Source organism: Saccopteryx leptura, chromosome 5 (assembly GCF_036850995.1).
Source record: "Saccopteryx leptura isolate mSacLep1 chromosome 5, mSacLep1_pri_phased_curated, whole genome shotgun sequence".
Classification (NCBI taxonomy): domain Eukaryota; kingdom Metazoa; phylum Chordata; class Mammalia; order Chiroptera; family Emballonuridae; genus Saccopteryx; species Saccopteryx leptura.
This window is the reverse complement of record NC_089507.1, coordinates 89,218,322-89,238,787: the sequence shown is the minus strand read 5'-3', so window position 1 is coordinate 89,238,787 and position 20,466 is coordinate 89,218,322. Positions and strand designations below refer to the sequence as shown.

General features: G+C 34.3%; 1 protein-coding gene across 2 annotated transcripts in view; it reads left to right on the top strand.

Annotated features, from left to right (window-relative positions):
* The window catches only part of TBCK (TBC1 domain containing kinase), a 227,695-nt gene that overhangs the window by 118,466 nt on the left and 88,763 nt on the right, over positions 1-20,466 (top strand). For both annotated transcript variants that reach the window (XM_066385886.1, XM_066385885.1), the window contains exons 21-22: positions 11,130-11,166; positions 12,144-12,305. In XM_066385886.1, coding sequence (XP_066241983.1) covers positions 11,130-11,166; positions 12,144-12,305 — 199 coding nt within the window. The remainder of the gene's footprint in view (positions 1-11,129; positions 11,167-12,143; positions 12,306-20,466) is intronic.

Below are 20,466 nucleotides of genomic sequence, written 5' to 3'. Positions count from 1 at the left end.
CTTGAGTATCTCCAGGGATCTGTGACCATAATTTAAGAAAGCAGGTATAGAAAATAAGTACTTAGATGCTGGTATCAAATGGGCTAGGATTCTAATGCTGACTCTTCAACTTACTTGGTTTCTCTTATGCTCAGTCCTCTTATTTTTAATATTGATTATAGTGAACCTATCTTATAGTATTACTGTGATGATTAAATGAGATAATACACATAACCTGTTCAACACAGTGAGTGTTAGGGCTTAACCATTATTGGTGGTGTTTTACTTATTAGCATCTTATAATGTTGCACTGTTTCTTTGTTTACAGTAGTGTGATTTACATTTAGCAAAGAATTATTCCTCAAGCTGTAATGGATATATTATTTTTTCTCCCTTAGTTAATGAATACTTTGCCAGAGGAGATATGATACTAATAACAATCAAGACTTTCTTTTGAGTCTGAATTGGTGAGATTGCCACTCACCACTTTAAATTTTAACCTTTTATATTTGCTTGTTTTTAAAGGTATTTTCTATCTCCTAGAAAGTTGTATATAGCATGTTTTATGCAAAGAAAATTAAAATTAATTTTGTTTGAAATTTGTGAAAAGTTTTAATTGTACTCATGAGATAATTTAAATATACTCTAGAAGAGAATAATTGATGCTTCTGAAAAATGTGAGGATCTCAAAACCATCAAATTGTCCAAGTGATTTTATTAACTTCTACTTTATAGTTTTTTGGTTCAACGTTGTATGTCAAGTAAAAATAAAAGAGAAAGATATGTTTATACAGTTATCTTTTTTTTTTATTTAACTCATTTTTTAGTATTAAGGAAATAATTGCTTGCAAAATAACCTTTGATATACAAGGAAAAGTTAATTAACCACTTACTCTCTGGGTCCAATGCATCTTTTAAATTATTTTTATATGTGTAAGTCACTTTTTAAATAATTTGCTGAAGTAGAACAATGACATAGTAAAAATAACTCAATTAAAAATTTTAGTAATAATTTCAACCTAGCAAACACAAAATTTTATTCCATATGTTCCTGTTTTTGAAAGTATATGTATGTGAAATGTGCAATATCCTTTGATGTTACTGCTCATCTGTCACGCGTAAACCTGGAGCATAGCCACCTTACAAAGACTGATCCAGATTTTAAATACATTTTTAATAGGTTCTGGCTTATTTCTGGTTCTTATACTTGTATAGTCAAAACACAATTATCAAAATAAAACATTTACAGGGCTCATAACTTTGTTGGAAAATAGCTATCTTTTTTGCCTCACAATGTAAAATATTTTCATTTTAGATTTAGAGTGATGATTCTAATGATTCATTTGTATTTTGAATAATGTTTTCTTCCAATCACTTTGTAAACACACCTACCTTTGGCATTTATCCACTTAAATTGTATCAAATTTTGTTGCAAAATATCATTTTAATGTTATTCTACATCTTTATAGCAAAAAGGATGGTTCAAGATTATCTTGCAAAATATGGTGTAGTGAGTTCTTTCCCATTGAATTTCTAACTTATTTATTTTGATTCTTGTGTTTGAGGAAATTCATCTAAGATATAATCATCTGAGTATTCACACTTTGAAATTTTACTTTTATGACCAACATTAATTACTATTTCACTAGACTCTAGAATGCTATTACCAATCCTCTGATTGGTCTAAAAATGTTATTGTGTTATTCTCTTTGCTAGTAATGGTGGAAAATGAAAAAGTCTGAATTCTCAACTATGTTTATTAGAAACCTTGAACAAAATAATGATGGTGTCTTCACATATCTTTTATATCTTTTTAAAAGATGATGTAATACTTTAGATGACACAATAAGAAAAATGAAAAGTGGTATAATGGTGATGATCTATTTTAATTACTGTACCATTCTTTTATGTAATTCCATCACTCTTTTTATTATTATTTTAGTCTTTTTTGGCATATTTTGGGATAATTGAATATGTTGTTAAGAGAACAAAAATAAGTCAGCTATACACAAAGGAAAGGGCTTTATAGAATTTGTAAAGTAGAAGAAAAAGACTTTATATAAGAATATTTGAAATTTTGTGAACTCAGAATAACTGAAATAGAATTAAGGAATGTTGATTCTGAGAGCCAACAGGACTGTAAATAATTTAGCATCCTGAGGCTATACCTAGCTATAAATGAGTTTGCCTCAACCTGTAAAATAACATCTACAATTCCCAGTGCTTAGGATTATCTTTTTTCACCTTCCACTCCTACTTTCCTTATTCTAACAAAACTTATATATCATTTGTGAGATGGCTACATGAGGCATCTCAGAACTTTGGAGTGTTAAAATACTTCTAATTACAGAAGCTTTTGTATTGTTTTTAAGAAATGATCATTGTAATTTCTATACTGATGTCTGATATATGCCACATCCTCTGTCAGGTGTTTTAGATCCATTAGCTAATTTTCACAACTATCCTAAATGTTCAAAGAGATATATAACAACATCACAATTTGCTTCAAAGTTTCAAAAAATATATATAATAGCCTCTACTGCTTTGAAAACTTGCCCATTTTAGTAGGCAAACTTGCCCTTTTCTTGAATGGCTAGATGTACATTTTCCTAATGCAGGAAATTACTGCAAACACCAAACTAAAGGTCTATATGTGGCCTATAGTAATTTAAATATACAGATACTCTGATGTGGTAAACAGACGTATACTATTCTTATAAAAGGTAGATTTATGGGCACACAACGCAATCAACAGTTCAAATACTATAGAGATATTTACCTGAAACCTATGTATTCTTTTTGATCAATGTCACTCCATTAAATTTAACTTCTAAATTTAAAAAAAGATAGGTTAAAGAAGTCAATTAGAAGGACTCCCCCCTTTTGTAATAGTTTTGTAATTGTATATATAGAGAGAGCATACAATATGTTTGTAAATAAAAATCCATTTGACAAAAGATTCATCCAGAGTTTATAAAAAAAATTATTTTTTTAATTTTTTACATGTTTATAAATGTTTATACATTTATGTTTTTGAACAACAATGTTCTGCTCTTCACAATCGAATAAATGAGGCTTTCTTTTTTCTGTTAATAATTAAGATTTTGACATTACCAGCCCATATAGAAAAGAGATCATGAAATCCTAAATATTATTCTTTCTTGCTATTGCTAGGGGGCAGTATTTACCCAGCAGACTCTTTTAGCAGGCTAGTATTATGTCAAATCTAGTGTACATAATTTCATAATCGAGATAAAATGGTCAATGCATGTATGGTTTCTTTTCATTGAGCTTTAGTTTCCAACTTTAAATCAGAAAATAGCTAATAATGTCTCTAATCTGTATTTTTGTATTTATATATATTAAAATATTTTGTTATTTTAAAAAATAAACCTGAACCAGTATAGTAGTCAATGTTATCTTATTTTGCTGTTTTTAATATCAGACAGTATTATGCATATATATTAATATTTTAAAAACACTATTTAAGATTAAAATATCAGGTAAGATTTTAAAAATCTTAAAAAGGGGGAAATATAGAAAGAATAAATAGCAGACATTACATTCTCACAGAGTATATAACCTATATAGTTGTCTGACTTTAATTTAGTTAAGAGGTGGCTGTTGTTGGTGAGCATCTAGGAGTTGTTATATTACAGAAATTAATTCAACTTGAATTATTGTTTTCAAATATTACATATGCTTCATTTTACCAATCTTTAATTTTTATTTTTTTTTTATTTAATTTTTTTTTTTTTTTTGTATTTTTCTGAAGCTGGAAATGGGGGCAGTCAGACAGACTCCCGCATGTGCCCGACTGGGATCCACCCGGCACGCCCACGAGGGGGCGATGCTCTGTCCATCTGGGGCGTCACTCTGTCGAGAACAGAGCCATTCTAGTGCCTGAGGCAGAGGCCATGGAGCCATCCCCAGCGCCCGGGCCATCTTTTGCTCCAATGGAGCCTCGGCTGCGGGAGGGGAAGAGAGAGACAGAGAGGAAGGAGAGGGGGAGGGGTGGAGAAGCAGATGGGCGCCTCTCCTGTGTGCCCTGGCCGGAAATCGAACCCGGGACTACTGCACGCCAGGCCGACGCTCTACCACTGAGCCAACCGGCCAGGGCCTGATCTTTAATAATTTATTCACTATTGTCAAAGCATAGATATATAATTTAAAATTTCAATGTTTTTTCCCAATTCTTTTGATTCTATCATGTAAAGGATTTTTTAATGCATAGACCAACAAAGATTAACTAGTTTTCTTATTATTTGATACTTAGTAAAAAACTCCTCAAGAAAATATATAATTTCATGATTATTTAGATCTTTTAATCTGTTCCTTTTGGTTATCTTCATTATATACATACGTCATTCATTCTTTCAACAAATATTTGAGTGCCTATTACATGCCATGCATTTTCTTAAACCTTGGGTACATTACTGAAAAAACAAGCAAAACTTTTACCCTCATTGAATTTATAATCTAGTGGGGACAGACAAGAAGCAACAACAGATTTTAAAGCCCTGAGGTAGAAGTATGCCAGGGATGTGGAAGGAACGGCCAGGAGACTGTGAGACTGGAGCCCAGTGATCAAGGAGGCGAAGTCAGGCAGGTAGTTGGAAGGCCAGATTACATAGAGTCCAGTACATCAGAGTTAACACTTTCTCTTTCTTTGTCAGTGGCAGAAAGCCACTGGATGCCATTGAGCAGAGGAGTGGCATGTTCTTATATAAACATTTAAACAAGATTATTCAGGTTGCTATGATCAGAGAAACCCAAAGAAGCCAAGGATGGGATCTAGAAGACTTCTCATGGGTTATTGTAAAATAATATAAGCAACAGATGATGGTGGCTTGAATCAGGAAACTGGGAGTTGGGTGGTGAGAAGTTTTAAAGGTAGAGCCCACAGAACTATTGATGACAAATGTACAATGTAGGTGAAAGAAGAGTCAAAAATTATTCTAGGGTTTTTTTGCCTGAGCGATTAGAAGAATAGAGTTAACTGTGATTTAGAAGACTACTTGAAAGCACAGATTATAGAAGTCTCAGGAGCTCAGATTGGGACAGTTATGTTCTTTTAACTTACAAATAGAACCTGACTGGTGGTGGCACAGTGGATAGAGTGTCGACCTGTGATGCTGAGGACCCTGGTTCAAAACCCCGAGGTCACTGGCTTGAGCACGGGCTCATCTGATTTGAGCATGGCTCACAATCTTCAGCATGAGGTTGCTGGCTCAAGTGCAGGATCATAGACCCCCATGGTCACTGGCTTCAGCCCAAAGTTCACTGACTTGAATCCCAAGGTTGCTGGTTGAGCAAGGGGTCACTAGCTTGGCTGGAGCGCCTTAGTCAAGGTACATATGAGAAAGCAATCACCCTGGCTGGTTTGCTCAGTGGTATAGTGTTGCCCAGCATGTGAATATCCTGGGTTTAATTCCCAGTCAGAGCACACAGGAGAAGTGCTCATCTTCTCTGCCCCTCCTCCTCTTTTCTCTCTCTCTCTCTTCCCCTCTTGCAGCCATGGCTCGATTAAAGCAAGTTGGCCCCAGGCAGTGAGAATGACTCTAGGTGCTAAGAAGGGCTCAGTTGCTGAGCAATGGAGCAACACCCCAGATGGGCAGAGCATCCCCTAGTGGGCTTTCCAGGTGGATCCTGGTCAGGGCGCATGTGGGAGTCTGTCTTTCTACCTCCCCTCCTCTCACTGAATAAAAAGAGAGAGAGAGAGAGAGAGAGAAAGCAATCAATGAACAATTAAAGTGACAGAACCACAAATGGATGCTTCTCATCTCTTTCCCTTCTTTTCTGTCCCTGTCTGTGTCTGTCTCTCTCACTGACAAAAAAGAAAAAAAGACATACAAGCAGAGATGTCAAGTAGGCACTTGGACATATAAGTTTGGAATTCAGGAAAGAGATTTTTTTTAAATGTTTTTTGGGTTTTTTTTTTAAGTTTTTTTTTTTAGATTTTATTTATTTATTATAGAGAGGGAAGACAGAGAGAGAGAGAGAGACAGAGAGAGAGAGAGAGAGAAGGGGAGGAGCAGGAAGCATCAACTCCCATATGTGCCTTGACCTGGGAAGCCAGGGTTTTGAACCAGCAACCTCAGCATTTCCAGGTTGACACTTTATCCACTGTGCCACCACAGGTCAGGCGGAAAGAGATTGTTAATGGAGCTATAAATACAGGATTTCTCACACTGTGTAATCGTTTGGAGAAAAAGAGAAGGTACAAGCACTGATCATAGGGTACCCCAGTATTTAAGTCAGTAAGATGAAGAGGAACCAACAAAGGAGATGGAGAAGGAGCAGTCAGAAAGATAAGAAAATTAGATGAGTGTGATGTCTTGGAAGCAGACTCGGGTAAAAGTGTTTTGAGGAGGTGAGAGTAGTCAACCGGAAACTTAATTGTTAAAAGAAAGACTGAGAATGAGAATTAGCCATTAGATTTAGCAACATGGAAATTTTTGATGTACAAAGTAAGAGTAGTTTTGGTGGTAAGATGGAGGCAAGAACCTAATTGGAGTGGGTTGAAAGAATATTTAATGAACATACACTGCTTTTATTGAAGTACAAGCACCTTCAGGCTGGAATTATGCTTTGTTTACTTTTATATCCTATCAGTCAGGCAGAGAGTATGAACTCTCCCTTCCCCTGACTTTTGTTCTATTTAGATCTCCAGCAAATTGCATGAGGCCTACTCATCTTAGAGAAGGCAAACTGCTTTACTTAGTCTGCTAACTCACCTGTTGGTTTTTATCCTGAAACACCCTCACAGACAAACCCAGAATAGTGTTTAACTAAATATCTGGGTACTACCTAACTCAGGTTGGCACATAAAATTAACTATCACAGAATTATGTGATTACTGATGTGGTTGTCTTTAAATCCACCATTTAGTTATTTCTGTTTTATTTATCCCATCAGTTCTTTTTGGGGGTAGGGAGGGTCCTTTTTATTGATTTTTAGAGAAAGGGCAGAGAGCAAAAGAGCACGAGAAAGAGGGAAGCATCAACTCCTAGTAGTTATTTCCTGTATGTGCCTTGACTGGGAAGCCCAGAGATTCAAACCAGTGACCTCAGAGTTTCAGGTTGACACTTTATCCACTGCGCCATCACAGGTCAGTTCCCACCAGTTCTTTGTTCTCATTTTCCTTTTTTAGCTGTCTTCTTTGCATTAATTGGATTTTTTTTTCTGTGATTCCATTTTATCTTTTTTGTTGGCATATTGCTTACAATAACTCTTTGTTGTGTTTTCTTACTGGTTTCTTTAAGACTTACATAGTGTTTCTCAAAAAAAGGCAACTTTACCTCCCAGGAGATTTTTGGCAATTCCCAGAGATATTTTTGGCAAAACTGGGCAAGTGCTACTGGCATCTAATGGGTAGAGTCCTGGTTGCTGCAAAATCTTAATATGTAAAGTATACTGACCACGCCCCCCCCAACACACACACACTTCTGGCCTGAAAGATTTATTCAACCCAAACTGTGAATAGTGCTGAGGTCAAGAAATTTTAGTCTGTACTATACCTCTTCAACTTGTTAACAGTCTGCTTTCAAGTAATATCATACTTCACATATAGTATAAATATTTTATATTAGTATACCTTATTTCCTCATCCTGGCATTTTTGTTATCCTACATTTTATTTCTACATATATTATAAACCCCATAATAAATTGTTTTTGCTTAAAAGTCAATTTTTAAATATTTTAAAATAAAAGTATCTTTTATTTAACCTCGTATTTGCAATTCTTGAGTCTTTTCATTCTTCTATGTAGATCCAGATTTTCATCTCATATTATTTTTTTTCTGCCTGAAGGACTTTCTTTGACATTTCTAGTAGTGAAGAACTGCTGGTGATGAATTAATATTTCAGCTTCTGTGTACAAAAGTCTTTATTTTACCTTTGTCTCTGAAATATATTTTGCTGGACATACAATTCTAAGTTGGCAGGTTTTTAAGGTTTTTTAATACTTTAAAATTTTGCTTCATTGTCATTTGTTGTGTACTGTTTTCAACAACAAAATAAAAAACCTCACATGTCTTTTTTCCTCTGGATAACTTGTAAGATATTTTTTCTTTACCACTGATTTTGAGAAATTCAAGTATTAAGAACCTTCATGTAGTTTTCTTCATGGTACTTGTGCTTTGGGTGTTTGAAATTTTGGTACATTAGTGTATAGTTCCATCCTTTGTAGTCTCCAGTAGTAACATGTGCAGCCGCTTGAAGTTCCTTATTGATGCACAGGACATTTTTTTTCTTTGTTTTATTTTGGATCCTTTCTATTACTTTGTTTTCAAGTTCACTGATCTTTTTTTTTTTTTGAGATATCTAATCTGCTATTAATCCCATTTAGTGGGGCTTTTTTTTTTTATCTCAAACATTTTATTTTCATTAGGATTTTTATTTGTTTCCTTTTTTCCTATCCTTATATTTACTTAACATGTTCAATTGTTCTTTAGCTTTTTGAATATCTGGAGTACGGATATAAAATGTACTTTAAGTCTGTTGCCTACCATTAAAAAAATATATGTTAGTTATGCATCCATTTTGATTAAATGATTTTGGTCCTCATTATGGATATTTTTCCCTGCTGCTTTGCATAACTGTTATTTTTTATTGGAGCCTAGTCACTGTGGATTTTGCCTTGCTGGGTATTAGATATTTTTATATTGTTATAAATGTTCTTGAGCTTTTATGGCAGGATGCGGTAAAATCACATTCAAATAGTATGATTCTTTCAAGGCTTACTTTTAAGGTTATTAAATGAGACCAGGGCAGCATAATTTGGGAGCATAATTTCACCCATTACTAAGACAATACCCTTATACCATGCTTATTACAGGGTCTGTTGTTCTGTTTTATTTCTATTTTTTATTCTGGCTGGTGATAAAATGAACTATTCCTAGCTTTGTGTGAGCCTGGCAAGTTTTCACTTTGATTCTTTCAAGTGGTTCTTCCCTGCTTTGGATAGTTCTGTCATATGTTTGCCTTCTTCAGTATGTGGAAAAATGAGTTGTCAGCTAGTTGCTGAAGTAATTCAGAAAGACTTCTAATGACAAATGATGGGCTTTAATCAGAAAGGTAGAGGGAAATATAATTGATGTTGTGTCCTGAAAAGAAATAAAAATTGAATATTAATGATATAACTAATTTCTGACTTTATTTTTAAACAAATTTGGCTAAAAAGTTTGAATTTTGTTATATTTATTGTTTTCTATAGTCCATACTCTTTTTACCCTGAAGTCACATATCTCTGTACTTCTCAGTTCTCTCATTTGTAATGTCAGTAGAAAGGACTCTCTATGTGTTAACATATGTAAATGATGATCTTGCAGAGAACAATGGGCTTTACTTTGCATAAAGTACTTAGATTTCAATTTAGTATGTAATTATGATTTTTTTTTGTTTTTGTTTTTTAGCAAGAGACAGAGAGAGGGACAGATAGGAACAAACAGACGGGAAGGGAGAGGATGAGAAGCATCAACTCATAGTTGGGGCACCTTAGTTGTTCATTGATTGTTTTCTCCTATGAATCTTGACTGGTGGGTTCAGCCAAGCCAGTGACCTCTTGCTCAAGCCAGTGACCTTGGGCTTCAAGCCAGCAGCCTTTGGACTCAAGCCAGCAATCACGGAGTCATGTCTATGATCCCATTCTTAAGCCAGCAACCTCATGCTCAAGCTGGTGAGCCTGCGCTCAAGCCAGCGACCTCAGGGTTTCGAACCTGGGTCTTCAGCGTCCTAGGCTGACACTCTATCCACTGCACCACTGCCTGGTCAGGCTGTACTTAACAGTTCTTTTTTTAAGTTTTTAAATTTATTGTATTAACATGGATTCAAAGTGTCCCACTCAATATAACAACCTCACCCCCCCAACAACATACCCCCATTTGCCCCCCCCCAGCTCCCTCCCTCCCTTCCCTCTAGCTTTGCTGTCCTATTATCTGTATCTGTGTTATGTACACATAATTACACTAATCCCTTTACCTTCCTATCCCCTCATCTCCTTTCCTTCTGACAGCTGTCCCTCAGCTCCCGGTGACCCCACCTCTGCCTCTAGTCCATTCCTCAGTTCACCATGTTCATTAGATTCCTCATATAAGTGAAATCATATAGTATTTGTCTTTCTCTGCCTGGCTTATTTCACTTAGGATAATAATCTCCAAGTTTATCCATGCCATTGCAAAAGGTAAAATTTTTGGAACTGCCTTTTGACCCAAGTATCCCACTTTTAGGAATATATCCTATACTTATGGTTCTTGACTGGTATTTTGGTAGCATGAATGCTCATTTGTGTGCACTGCAAACACATATGATTTTGTACTCATAAATTCATGATACATAGCTGGTGAAAGAATATTTGAACCCTATAGGTTGTACAGAAATCTTTGTTTAATAGACTATGTTAACACAGAAAGTAAAATAAAATTAGAGCTTTTTCAGAAATTTTTTATAAGCTATTATGGATTTTTGATACTTGCTATTGACAAAGGAGATAGCACTCTACTGTTAGAAATTAGGAATGATTTCGTCCACAATCTCACAAAGTTAATTGAAAGTGTATGTATGTATTTTTTTATTCTTAGACAGTAAAGTTAGGAAAATAAATTTTCCATTCAGCTAAAGAACCAGATTCTTTTATTTCTAGATTTTACTACTTTTAGTATGTTTTGAAGCTTCCAATTAATTTAGAAAGTTGTAACAGAAAGCATATATGTTATAACACCTTTTTATGAGGCATTTTGGACATTTTATTAAATACCTATTCTCAAAAATATTCAATAGTAAAGGTAATTCAACACTAATGAGGACCACTTAAATCTCAGGAATATTTATGTACACTCTTGAACTTAGCATGCTAGTGTTCTGATTGGATTAGTCGTGAACCTGAGTCTATCCTTTGATGAAATGAAGACATTCTTTTGAATAATCCTTGACATAAGGCTCATATGCAGCATTTGTGAGAGATACCATTATTTAATAGGGTATATGTGATAATAATTATATTTATCTACATTTGTTTTATTTTAATTAATAGAGTAGAGCAAAGCACAGAACTTTCTTTACTATTCAGTTTATTGGTAATCATTCTAATTATCTCTTATATCTCTTCTTTATCCACCTATCCCCATTACCCCTTTCTTTTTCCCTCATAGCTATATGCCATCCCTTGGTTTCTCACCATGTTTACTCGTAAGTATCACCTTCCTTTCTTTTTTGATATTGTGCTAGCAAAAGGACAGTCTATTCTTCCCCAGTGTATTATATTTATAATACTATCTGCAGATTTAATTATATAAGCATACTTATGTAGTTCTAATGTAATAGAGATTGGTAGAAAAGAATATCAATTGTTCTGACTGCTGAATATAAAAAAGTATTGTTTTGGCTGAAAATACATTTTACATGTGACATTTCTAAAATTTCTATCCTCTATCAAAAAAGAAATTACTAGTAGCTATAGTTTTTATATAAAGTTTTGGAAGGCAACTTTTACAACCACATCAGGCTTAATTTTTAGAGATTCTCTAATAACTAATACTTTTGTTACTTCCGAAACAGGAATTCCTCCAGAAATTAAACAGATTATGTGAATGTATAATACTTTAACCAATTAAAAATATTAATACAATGCTCATCCTGCTTAATTATACACACATAAGTAAAATACAATATTTGAAGTAAAAATCTATGCACAGGCCTGGAAAGATATCTACAGAATTGTAAAATGAAAAAACAAACAAACTGCAAAACATAGAAAATTGTTAATTGGATTTTTTATGTGAATTTAATAAAGTAAGTATTTAGTGTACATAATAATAGTACTTCAACAGTACTAAACTTCACCTGGGTGAATACACTTACAAGAATAATGTAATTGACTGGAAAATTCTAGGAAAAACTATATTGTATGGAACAACTACACCAACATTCATAATGAGGGTTAGAAAATGTCATCTGTTTGACCAATCTGATTATCAATTTTTTAAGATTTCTTAGGAAGAAATAAATTTACAAAGCCAAATAGACCTTTTATAAAGACAGTTTGGTAGTACATGTTCTTAAATAATAGTTTGGACCATAATGGTCATATGTCTAGTAAAGCGACTTGTTTTTTGTTATTTTATTTTTTATTTTAATTAATTTCTTTATATTTTTTCATTTTGCAGATGTATTTCCACTGCACAAAATTTTTCATCTGTGGGATACCTTGCTGCTTGGGAATTCTTCTTTCCCATTCTGTATTGGAGTAGCAATTCTGCAGCAGTTGCGGGACCGGCTTTTAGCTAATGGCTTTAATGAGTGCATTCTTCTCTTCTCTGATTTACCAGGTACAGATATAAATAATTGGAATCACTGAGTGAAATGTAATTATAAGATAATGAGACATTCTTATACCTCTTTCCACAAATAATCCAAATAATCATTTAAGCCCTCAGAAACTCTTTTGCTTAAGCCTCATCATCCCTCACTGGATTCTCTCCCTTGAATACTACCTGTTCTGCTTGTGCAGAATTCTAGATTCAAAACTGACCTTTCTAGTTCACTCTGGTTTAGTTTCATGTTGGTGATGCTATCAAAAGGGTACAAGAGCTAAGGACAATGCCATATATTCCTTTTTGCTTAGGACAGACCTACCTGTTTTTGTTCATTTGGCGAGAGCAAATAAAGGCCACTTGGGAAGATGTTTGAGAATATATATTTACACAAAGATGCAATTCACATGGAACATGCTCTCTCCTACCCATAGCTTCTTGCTAATTATTTGACAGATTTAAGAAAGGAAACACTGTCCTCTTGAGAGAACAAATCATACACCAGGGAAATTCCACATCATGCAGTGCAGGTTAGGCTATATATTGTATTCACTAGGAGTTGAATGCTTAAGTATAAAAATATGGAATGTAACTATGATCTAAGCTTTGATACTATGGTTGAAAAGATGAAAGTAATGTGGTTACCTAGGATATAACAATCTGTAGAAGAAAACCAAATCAAAATGCTTTTCAAATAGAAGAATTATTTCTTCAAAGAGCATTTCATTGGCTCCAGTCCTTCTGCTGAGTGTATAGGCTGGTCTCATAATTTTCAGGCAGGCACAAGTGACTGCTGATAATAAACACTTAAAATTATCCAAGAGATAAATTTGCCTATCAACCAAAGAATAAAAGAAATATACATTAGGATTATATATTAAGTACTCTCAAGATAATAGTAAACCTACTACTGCCTATGTTAATTTTTATTTTATAGTGGATTATCTGTACCAAGTACTCCACCGGTTTTCTATTGTTGAAAATCATCCTTTTTGGTAAAATAACAAAAATGTTTATGTTTGTTTAAAACTTCTTCCCTCTTCCCCCATAATTATAAATATCATCATCAACTTTCTAACTTATCAAATTTTAACTAAAGTTTATTATTTCTTACTGGTCAAATAGTAGTTTTGTTCTTATATATATATATTTTTTTTGAGGGGGGAGAATCTTTATGAAAATCAAGCTATCTTTTTCCCTTTCTTCTTTCCTCCTGCCTTCCTTTTTTCCCTCCCCCCCTCCCTCCCTCCCTTCATTCCTTCTTTCTTCCTGTGCTTTTTTTTAATGAACAATTACCAAGAAGCTAGTTTTCCAAAGTAGGAATACTGTCTGTACCCTGCAGATGTTTTCCTGTCATTTCCAGCTTGCCAAAGTAAACAGAGGACTGAGGATGATTTATTAGAATTAAAGAATTTTTCTGGTCAGTTCTCAAATGTATATACTAGGAATGCTGACTGTACATTTTCAAATCAAGAAAATATAATGCTTTTTTAATTTTATACATAAGTGCTCTAGGTAAACACTGGTGAAGGAATCTGTTTGCATTTAATATAGACTGATTAGTAGTAACTCTGCTTGTCCATTAAAATAAAGTCATTATTTCTCTAATCAGAAAATAAGAATATATGTTTGTTAGGACTGACTCATTGAAAAGGTAAACTCTATTTACTTTTGTAAATAGGATGCCTTCTATTGATGTGAATTGACCTGATGCTCAGTGTCATTATTCTGGCTCATCATTTACTTGGTCACTATATTTGATTCCTGTTAGGGAAGAAAATAATGTATAAGAAAAATATGACAAAGAAAAACAAAGGATTTAAATGCAAGCTTTGCCTTTAAGTTTTATTTTTAATCAAAGTGCATTTATTTAGGATGCTTTTCCTGAATAGATAAGACTAGTCTTTATAAAATCATATTGAGTCCCATAATGGTGCTTGATACCCAAAGGAACAGGGAAGTAGTCATGAAAAGTCCAAGAAAGTGAATTCAGACTATACACACAGAAACACACTGAATGTGTCTTTTCTAGGCAAAGCATTTTGTGATGTAAGCTTGCAACGTAATTTGAAAGAAATACACTGGTTTTTTTTTAAGTCCACAAAAAAAAATTGGTAAGCTATCTCTGTATTTCACTTTAATCTTTGAGACAGTCTTTGTAGATAAAGATAGGGTAGAATTAATTATTGATTTGAAGTCACTAAATGCAGTATCTTACTGAAATCCCCACTTAGTTGAGTTTAAAAGAATAAGTAAGAAATCAACAAATTTAAGTAAATTCATTGCTAAAACAGATTGGCAAATTCACTCACTGTTCAAAATATCTATTGACAGTAAAATTATGGAAACACCACCCTGTTGGTAACCCTGCAAACAAAATAGACTTAGTTTTATAAAAATTGTTCTTTTTAGTCATTTCTTTCTAAAAGAGAGGGCCAATACTCTAGTGGTTAACAGCATGGAATGTAGAGTCAGATCATCTGGTTTCAGATCCTGGCTGTACCACTTATAGTGGTATGACTTTAGGGATATGGCTTAATCTTTGTATCTACAGGTATTTCCTTAACTCTGAATATATGAGAATGATAATTGTACCTACCTCATAGGGTTGTTGTATTAAATAAACCAGTAATACACAACTTAGAGCAGTACCTGGCAAAGAGTAAGTACTATGTAAGTTATTAGGCTTTTCCTCACTTTTTTTCATTTTATCATGACATGCTTTCCTGTTTGTAGTATAAATGTAGCAGTCACCTCATTGCCTTTTTCTGTAAACTGTTGAAGTGGATAGATATCATATAGATTTCCTTGTTAGCTAAGTCATTTGAGTAGTTGCCTAAGATGTTAAATAGGCCTTCAATTTTAAGTGTATATTATGACTAAAAAGAATCTTTTCATTGCTGAAAGACAGCACTATATAGTGAATAGAGAGCACAGACTTTGGAGTCAAGACAGATTGGGGTTTGAGTCCTTGTTCCACCACCCCTGTGTGAATTGGGAAACATTCAGCGTGGCTCTGCTGCTAAAAGAGAGATCTGTAGAGTGAGATAAATATGTGTTCACATTCCAGCCCAAGCACATAGAAGCTATGTGAACTTAGACAAGTTTTTAATCTCACCGGAAAGATAATCCTGTATATTTTGAAAGTTTCAATAAAATGGAGATAATGTCTGCTTTAATGATGTGGTAAGCACTAAAGATAATACACATAATGCACCTGACACAAAATCTGGTACCAGGTATGCATAACTGCTTTCAAAGTGCACAGTGTTTAATATTTTGAGTATGCAAAGAATGTGTAACATTCAGTCTTGATAAATTTCTCTTCCTTCTTCCTCCTTTTCTTCACTTTATACTAACCCCTTAATTCTTTAAGAGAGAACACACAGAAAGGAATTATTATTTTTGCCAAAAATCTTTCCAAACTTCTATTCCCTGGTAGATGATATAGTGTGATATTACATTCCAAGGAAGTACAAGTGGTGCTAGAAAACTTTTCTAAAAGTTCTTGACATGTATTGGTATGTGTGCCATTTTAACACAAGAGGAAATAACTATGAGAGAAGTACATTTGGTATTTCTCAATCTAAAAATAGTAGCAGGGTGTTTTGGAAGAAATACTGAATTTTTCATGGCACCATCCAATATTGGATGTTGGCCACTGGTGTTAAGACAACAATTTCCAAGGTTACCACCCTATAAGCCCTATTTACAGGATGAGGTCTGTCTGCCTTCAGCCTGGTCTCTTTGATGTTATTCTGCTATAGTGTCCATGTGGTTATTTTTTTTTGAGGCTACATTCAAGCAGTTTTCAAGATAAGTATGACAATCTGAATAAAACCAAAATGGTAATTTTAGAGTCAGTTTGTAACAGCCAAGATGTTTAAATGCTTTTTTGTTTTATTGTTGAATTTCCTTTGAATAGTTGAAAATTAATATTTATGTCATTATATGTGGTTTAAATAAATTCTTAGAATGTACATTCAAAGATAGTATTTAAAAGCAAAAAAAGAAATATTTTTAGAGAACCTATAGAAAGAAATTGAGAAATCTGTGAGAAAGGACACTTGATTTATTATCAGAGATAAAATAGTTACTTTAATATTAAGATATATATATATATATATACACACACACACTATTTTAGAAGGAAATACTGAATATACTGAAGGGAGTTCAGCATATGAAAACTTACAAATCCTGTTTACAAGAGGAAATTAACATTTGGCTGAAACATCTTCAGTTGTGTGATGTACGTTTTATTACAGAAGCTTAATTGAAAGGAAAAGGTTTAAATAAAATTTTAAAAGATTTTATTTTAGTATTACCTGTATACTTTATGATAGGATTATTTTCAACATGCATGAAAAATACTGGTAGCATCTTATTATTATGTAGTACTTCACTGGTTCCTCAACAATATTGTATTAGTGTCTTAAATAGCTAGGAGAAGGGACTTACTCATTTTGACTTAAAGCTTTTGTAATGCAGCCTTTCTCGTTATTTAGCAGAGCATGGAATATTTCATGAAAGTAATACATTTTTTGAGTACCAAAGTTATGTAGCAGGCTACCTAAAATCTATAAGAAATCCAGACTTTTCTTTTAGCAAGAGACAGAGACAGATAGGAAAGGAGAGAGATGAGAAGCATCAACTCATAGTTGTATCACTTTAGTTGTTCATTGATTACTTTCTCATATGTGCCTTGAGCCCTTGACTGGGAGGCTCCAGCTAGGCCAGTGACCCCTTGCTCAAGCCAGAGAACTTGGGCTCAAGCCAGCGATCATGGGGTCACATCTATGATCCCACACTCAAGCCGGTGACCCCACACTGAAGCTGGTGAGCCCACGCTCAAGCTGGATGAGCCCCCACTCAAGCCAGCCACATCAGGGATTTGAACCTGGGTTCTAAGCATCCCAGGTCAATGCTCTGTACACTGCACCACCACCTGGTCAGGCCAGACCTTTTTTTTCCCTAAATAACATACAAATGTGTTGGGATTGAAACAAAATGAGTCAAGGTATAAAAACTAAGAAATAGGGCAAAGTGCTAAAGTATGCAAACTCTTTAAATCTATGTTTTATTATTTTTCTGTTTATCCCCAAAATGGAATTGGAGATTGATGAGAGAGTGGGATTAATTTCAATTTATAAAGAGAAATCCATAGATTTTTAAGGTACTCTGGTTGTTTCAGAGTGACAAAGGGGAGAAGAAGGGCAGTGAGAAGTTATCTGAGTTTTCAATTACCAGTTTCTTGCTTCCATTTAGGGACAAATATAAATGAAATGAAGTTACCCTAGTCTTTATGTGTAATCTTCCAATTGTAAACAGTGGCTCAAATTTTATAGTTTTAAAAACTGTAACAAGTATAACTGATTATAGCTAATAAGCTTCTAATTTGTGGTTCCTTTATTAAATAAATAGTTGTTTGGTGACAGAACCATAGGACTTTATAACAGGGACACTTGATTAAGATAATATCTGAAATTAATTGACAATGGGGAATGGGAAGTGGAGAGGGGAGAATCTTCTAGACAGAGAGGAAAAATGTTCAAAAAACTCCAAACAACTCAAGCAACTGAAATTGAGAACTCAGAGCAAAAGGGAACAATGGCTAGAAAAGACAAAGGAGAGGTAGACAAAAAGGACATGCAAGATCTTGTAGGCCACATTAGGAGTAATTAAAATATATATTTCTAGAGGTATTTTCTTTTTTTCAATGTTTTTGAAAAAATGAATAGTTATCACTGAAAATAACATCAGAAAGCAAAATACTAATGCTATATTGATTTTGTTGAGCATTCTGGTCCCTCTCTACTCTAGATATAGAATAGAGAGCTGATTTGGAGAAGAGCAGCAAAAATACACAATTGTTCAATGAAGGTTTTGTACTTTTAGCCCCATGAGATTTAATGACATTTTTCTGAAGCTGATAATCCATTAACTATTCACACTTCCTGCTATACCTACATGTATAGTTCTGAGTGTATCTTCATGGAATAGCAAAAGCATAGTCATTACTGAAATTAAATATGGAAATTTTTTTGCCCTATTGGGTAACTCAGTAAATAGAGCATTGGCCTGGTGTATGGATGTCCTGGGTTTGATTCCCAGTCAGGGCACACAGGAGAAGCAACCATCTACTTCTCTTCCCCTTCCACAGCCAGTAGCTTGATTGGTTCAAGCATGGCCCCAGGAGCCAAGGATAGCTTGGTTAGTCTGAGTGAATCAGCCTCAGGTGCTAAAAATAGCTCAGTACTCAAGCATTGGCCCAATATGGGGTTCCTTGGTGAATCCCAGTTGGGAAACATGTGGGAGTCTGTCTATCTCCCCCTTTTTCACCCCCTCCCCCCAAAATGGAGATTTTTAGTGATGGTCCTCTGAGCCCTCACCACACCCATAGAATTACATATTAAGATTTAGAAATAATATTAAATACTAAATTTAAAGTTGGTTAAGGATTGATGAGATTTCTTATCTGTTTTGCTCTTAAAATAACAAATACGGTGATATTGCAGAATGCTCATTATTATCTAAGTAACTGACATTTGAAGTTCAAATGCAACACTTTTCATTACATGTTATTTGTTTACACAAGTAGATTTTTACAGCTCAGATCAGTTCTGTATTAACATTTTCAAATGGTTTAATACAGTGTGTCTGTAAAGTCATGGTGCACTTTTGACCGGTCACAGGAAAGCAACAAAAGAGATAGAAATGTGAAATCTTCACCAATTAAAAGGAAAACCCTCCCAGTTTCTGTAGGATGATGTGGCAGCATGTGCGCATGCGCAGATGATGATGTAACACCATGTATACAGCAGAGCAGCCCATGGCCATGCCAGTCGAGATGTGGATGGTACAGAGGAAAGTTCAGTGTGTTCTGTGGCTCGCTAAATTTGAATCCATGACCAAAGTGCCACGTGAATATTGGCACGTTTATAACGAAGCGCCACCACATAGGAATAACATTACTTGGTGGGATAAGCAGTTGAGGGAAACCGGCAGTTTGGTGGAGAAACCCCGTTCTGGTAGGCCATCAGTCAGTGATGAGTCTATAGAGGCTATACGGGATAGCTACCTAAGGAGCCCTAAAATATCTGTGCGTGAGCCCACATCGAACTGCACTGAATAGGTATGAAACTGGGAGAGTTTTCCTTTTATTTGGTGCAGATTTCACATTTCTATTGTCTTTTGTTGCTTTCCTGTGACCAGTCAAAAGTGTACCATGACTTTACGGACACACTGTATATAGTAGCTTCACGAATCGGTTCTACTTCCTAGGAGACTCATTTTGAACTACAAAAATACAATACCTGATCTTAGATAAAACCCTCAAGTAAAATACTAGCCGTTTGTTTTCTTTCCACATGTGAGTTCTTTCTCAGTTCACAGCAAATAAAAATTTGTCTTTTAGAAAATTTAACCCATTTTAAATATAAAACATTATCTCAACAACTTATCTTCTCTTATTTAAATAAGTCATGTTTTATGGTTGTGCTTTGGATATACAAAATCATTTATCTCCCATCCTTAACAGTTCTCCTGGCTATTTATCCCATAACTGCCTCACAAAAGCAACAATGAGATTATTATCTCAAACAGAGGGTGGTGTGGAACAATCATACTACTGTTGACTACAGACAAGAGTTTTAGATGAAAAAGAAAATGTTTCAGGCAAGTTGCCCAATATGTTAAATGTTTTATATAAACTAAGATATTCCAAAATGGCCTCAGGGGCCCCTCTTATCATGTGATTACAGTATTTGGATAAAATTATTAATATTTTAACTCTTACAAATTCAGTTTCCATTTTATATCCAGTAAAATGCAAGGATATTTCTTTAAATTAGTGTTTTCAAACAGTGTGCCGTGGCACACTAGTGTGCCGTGAAACATGGTCAGGTGTGAGTATAAATACATTTAGAAACTATATTATTAACTATATATATAATATGTATTGTGTTAGAGTATCATTTTATGTCATTTTGGTAGGTGGTGTGCCCCAGGATTTTGTAAATGTAAAAATTGTGCCGCGGCTCATAAAAGATTGAAAATCACTGCTTTAAATGATAGTGTTTTTTGACAATGAAGTTTTACCACCCTAAAAATTCCCCATATCAAACTATTTATTTCTTCTCTCCCTCTCCCCTTACTCTACAAATTCCTGGCAACC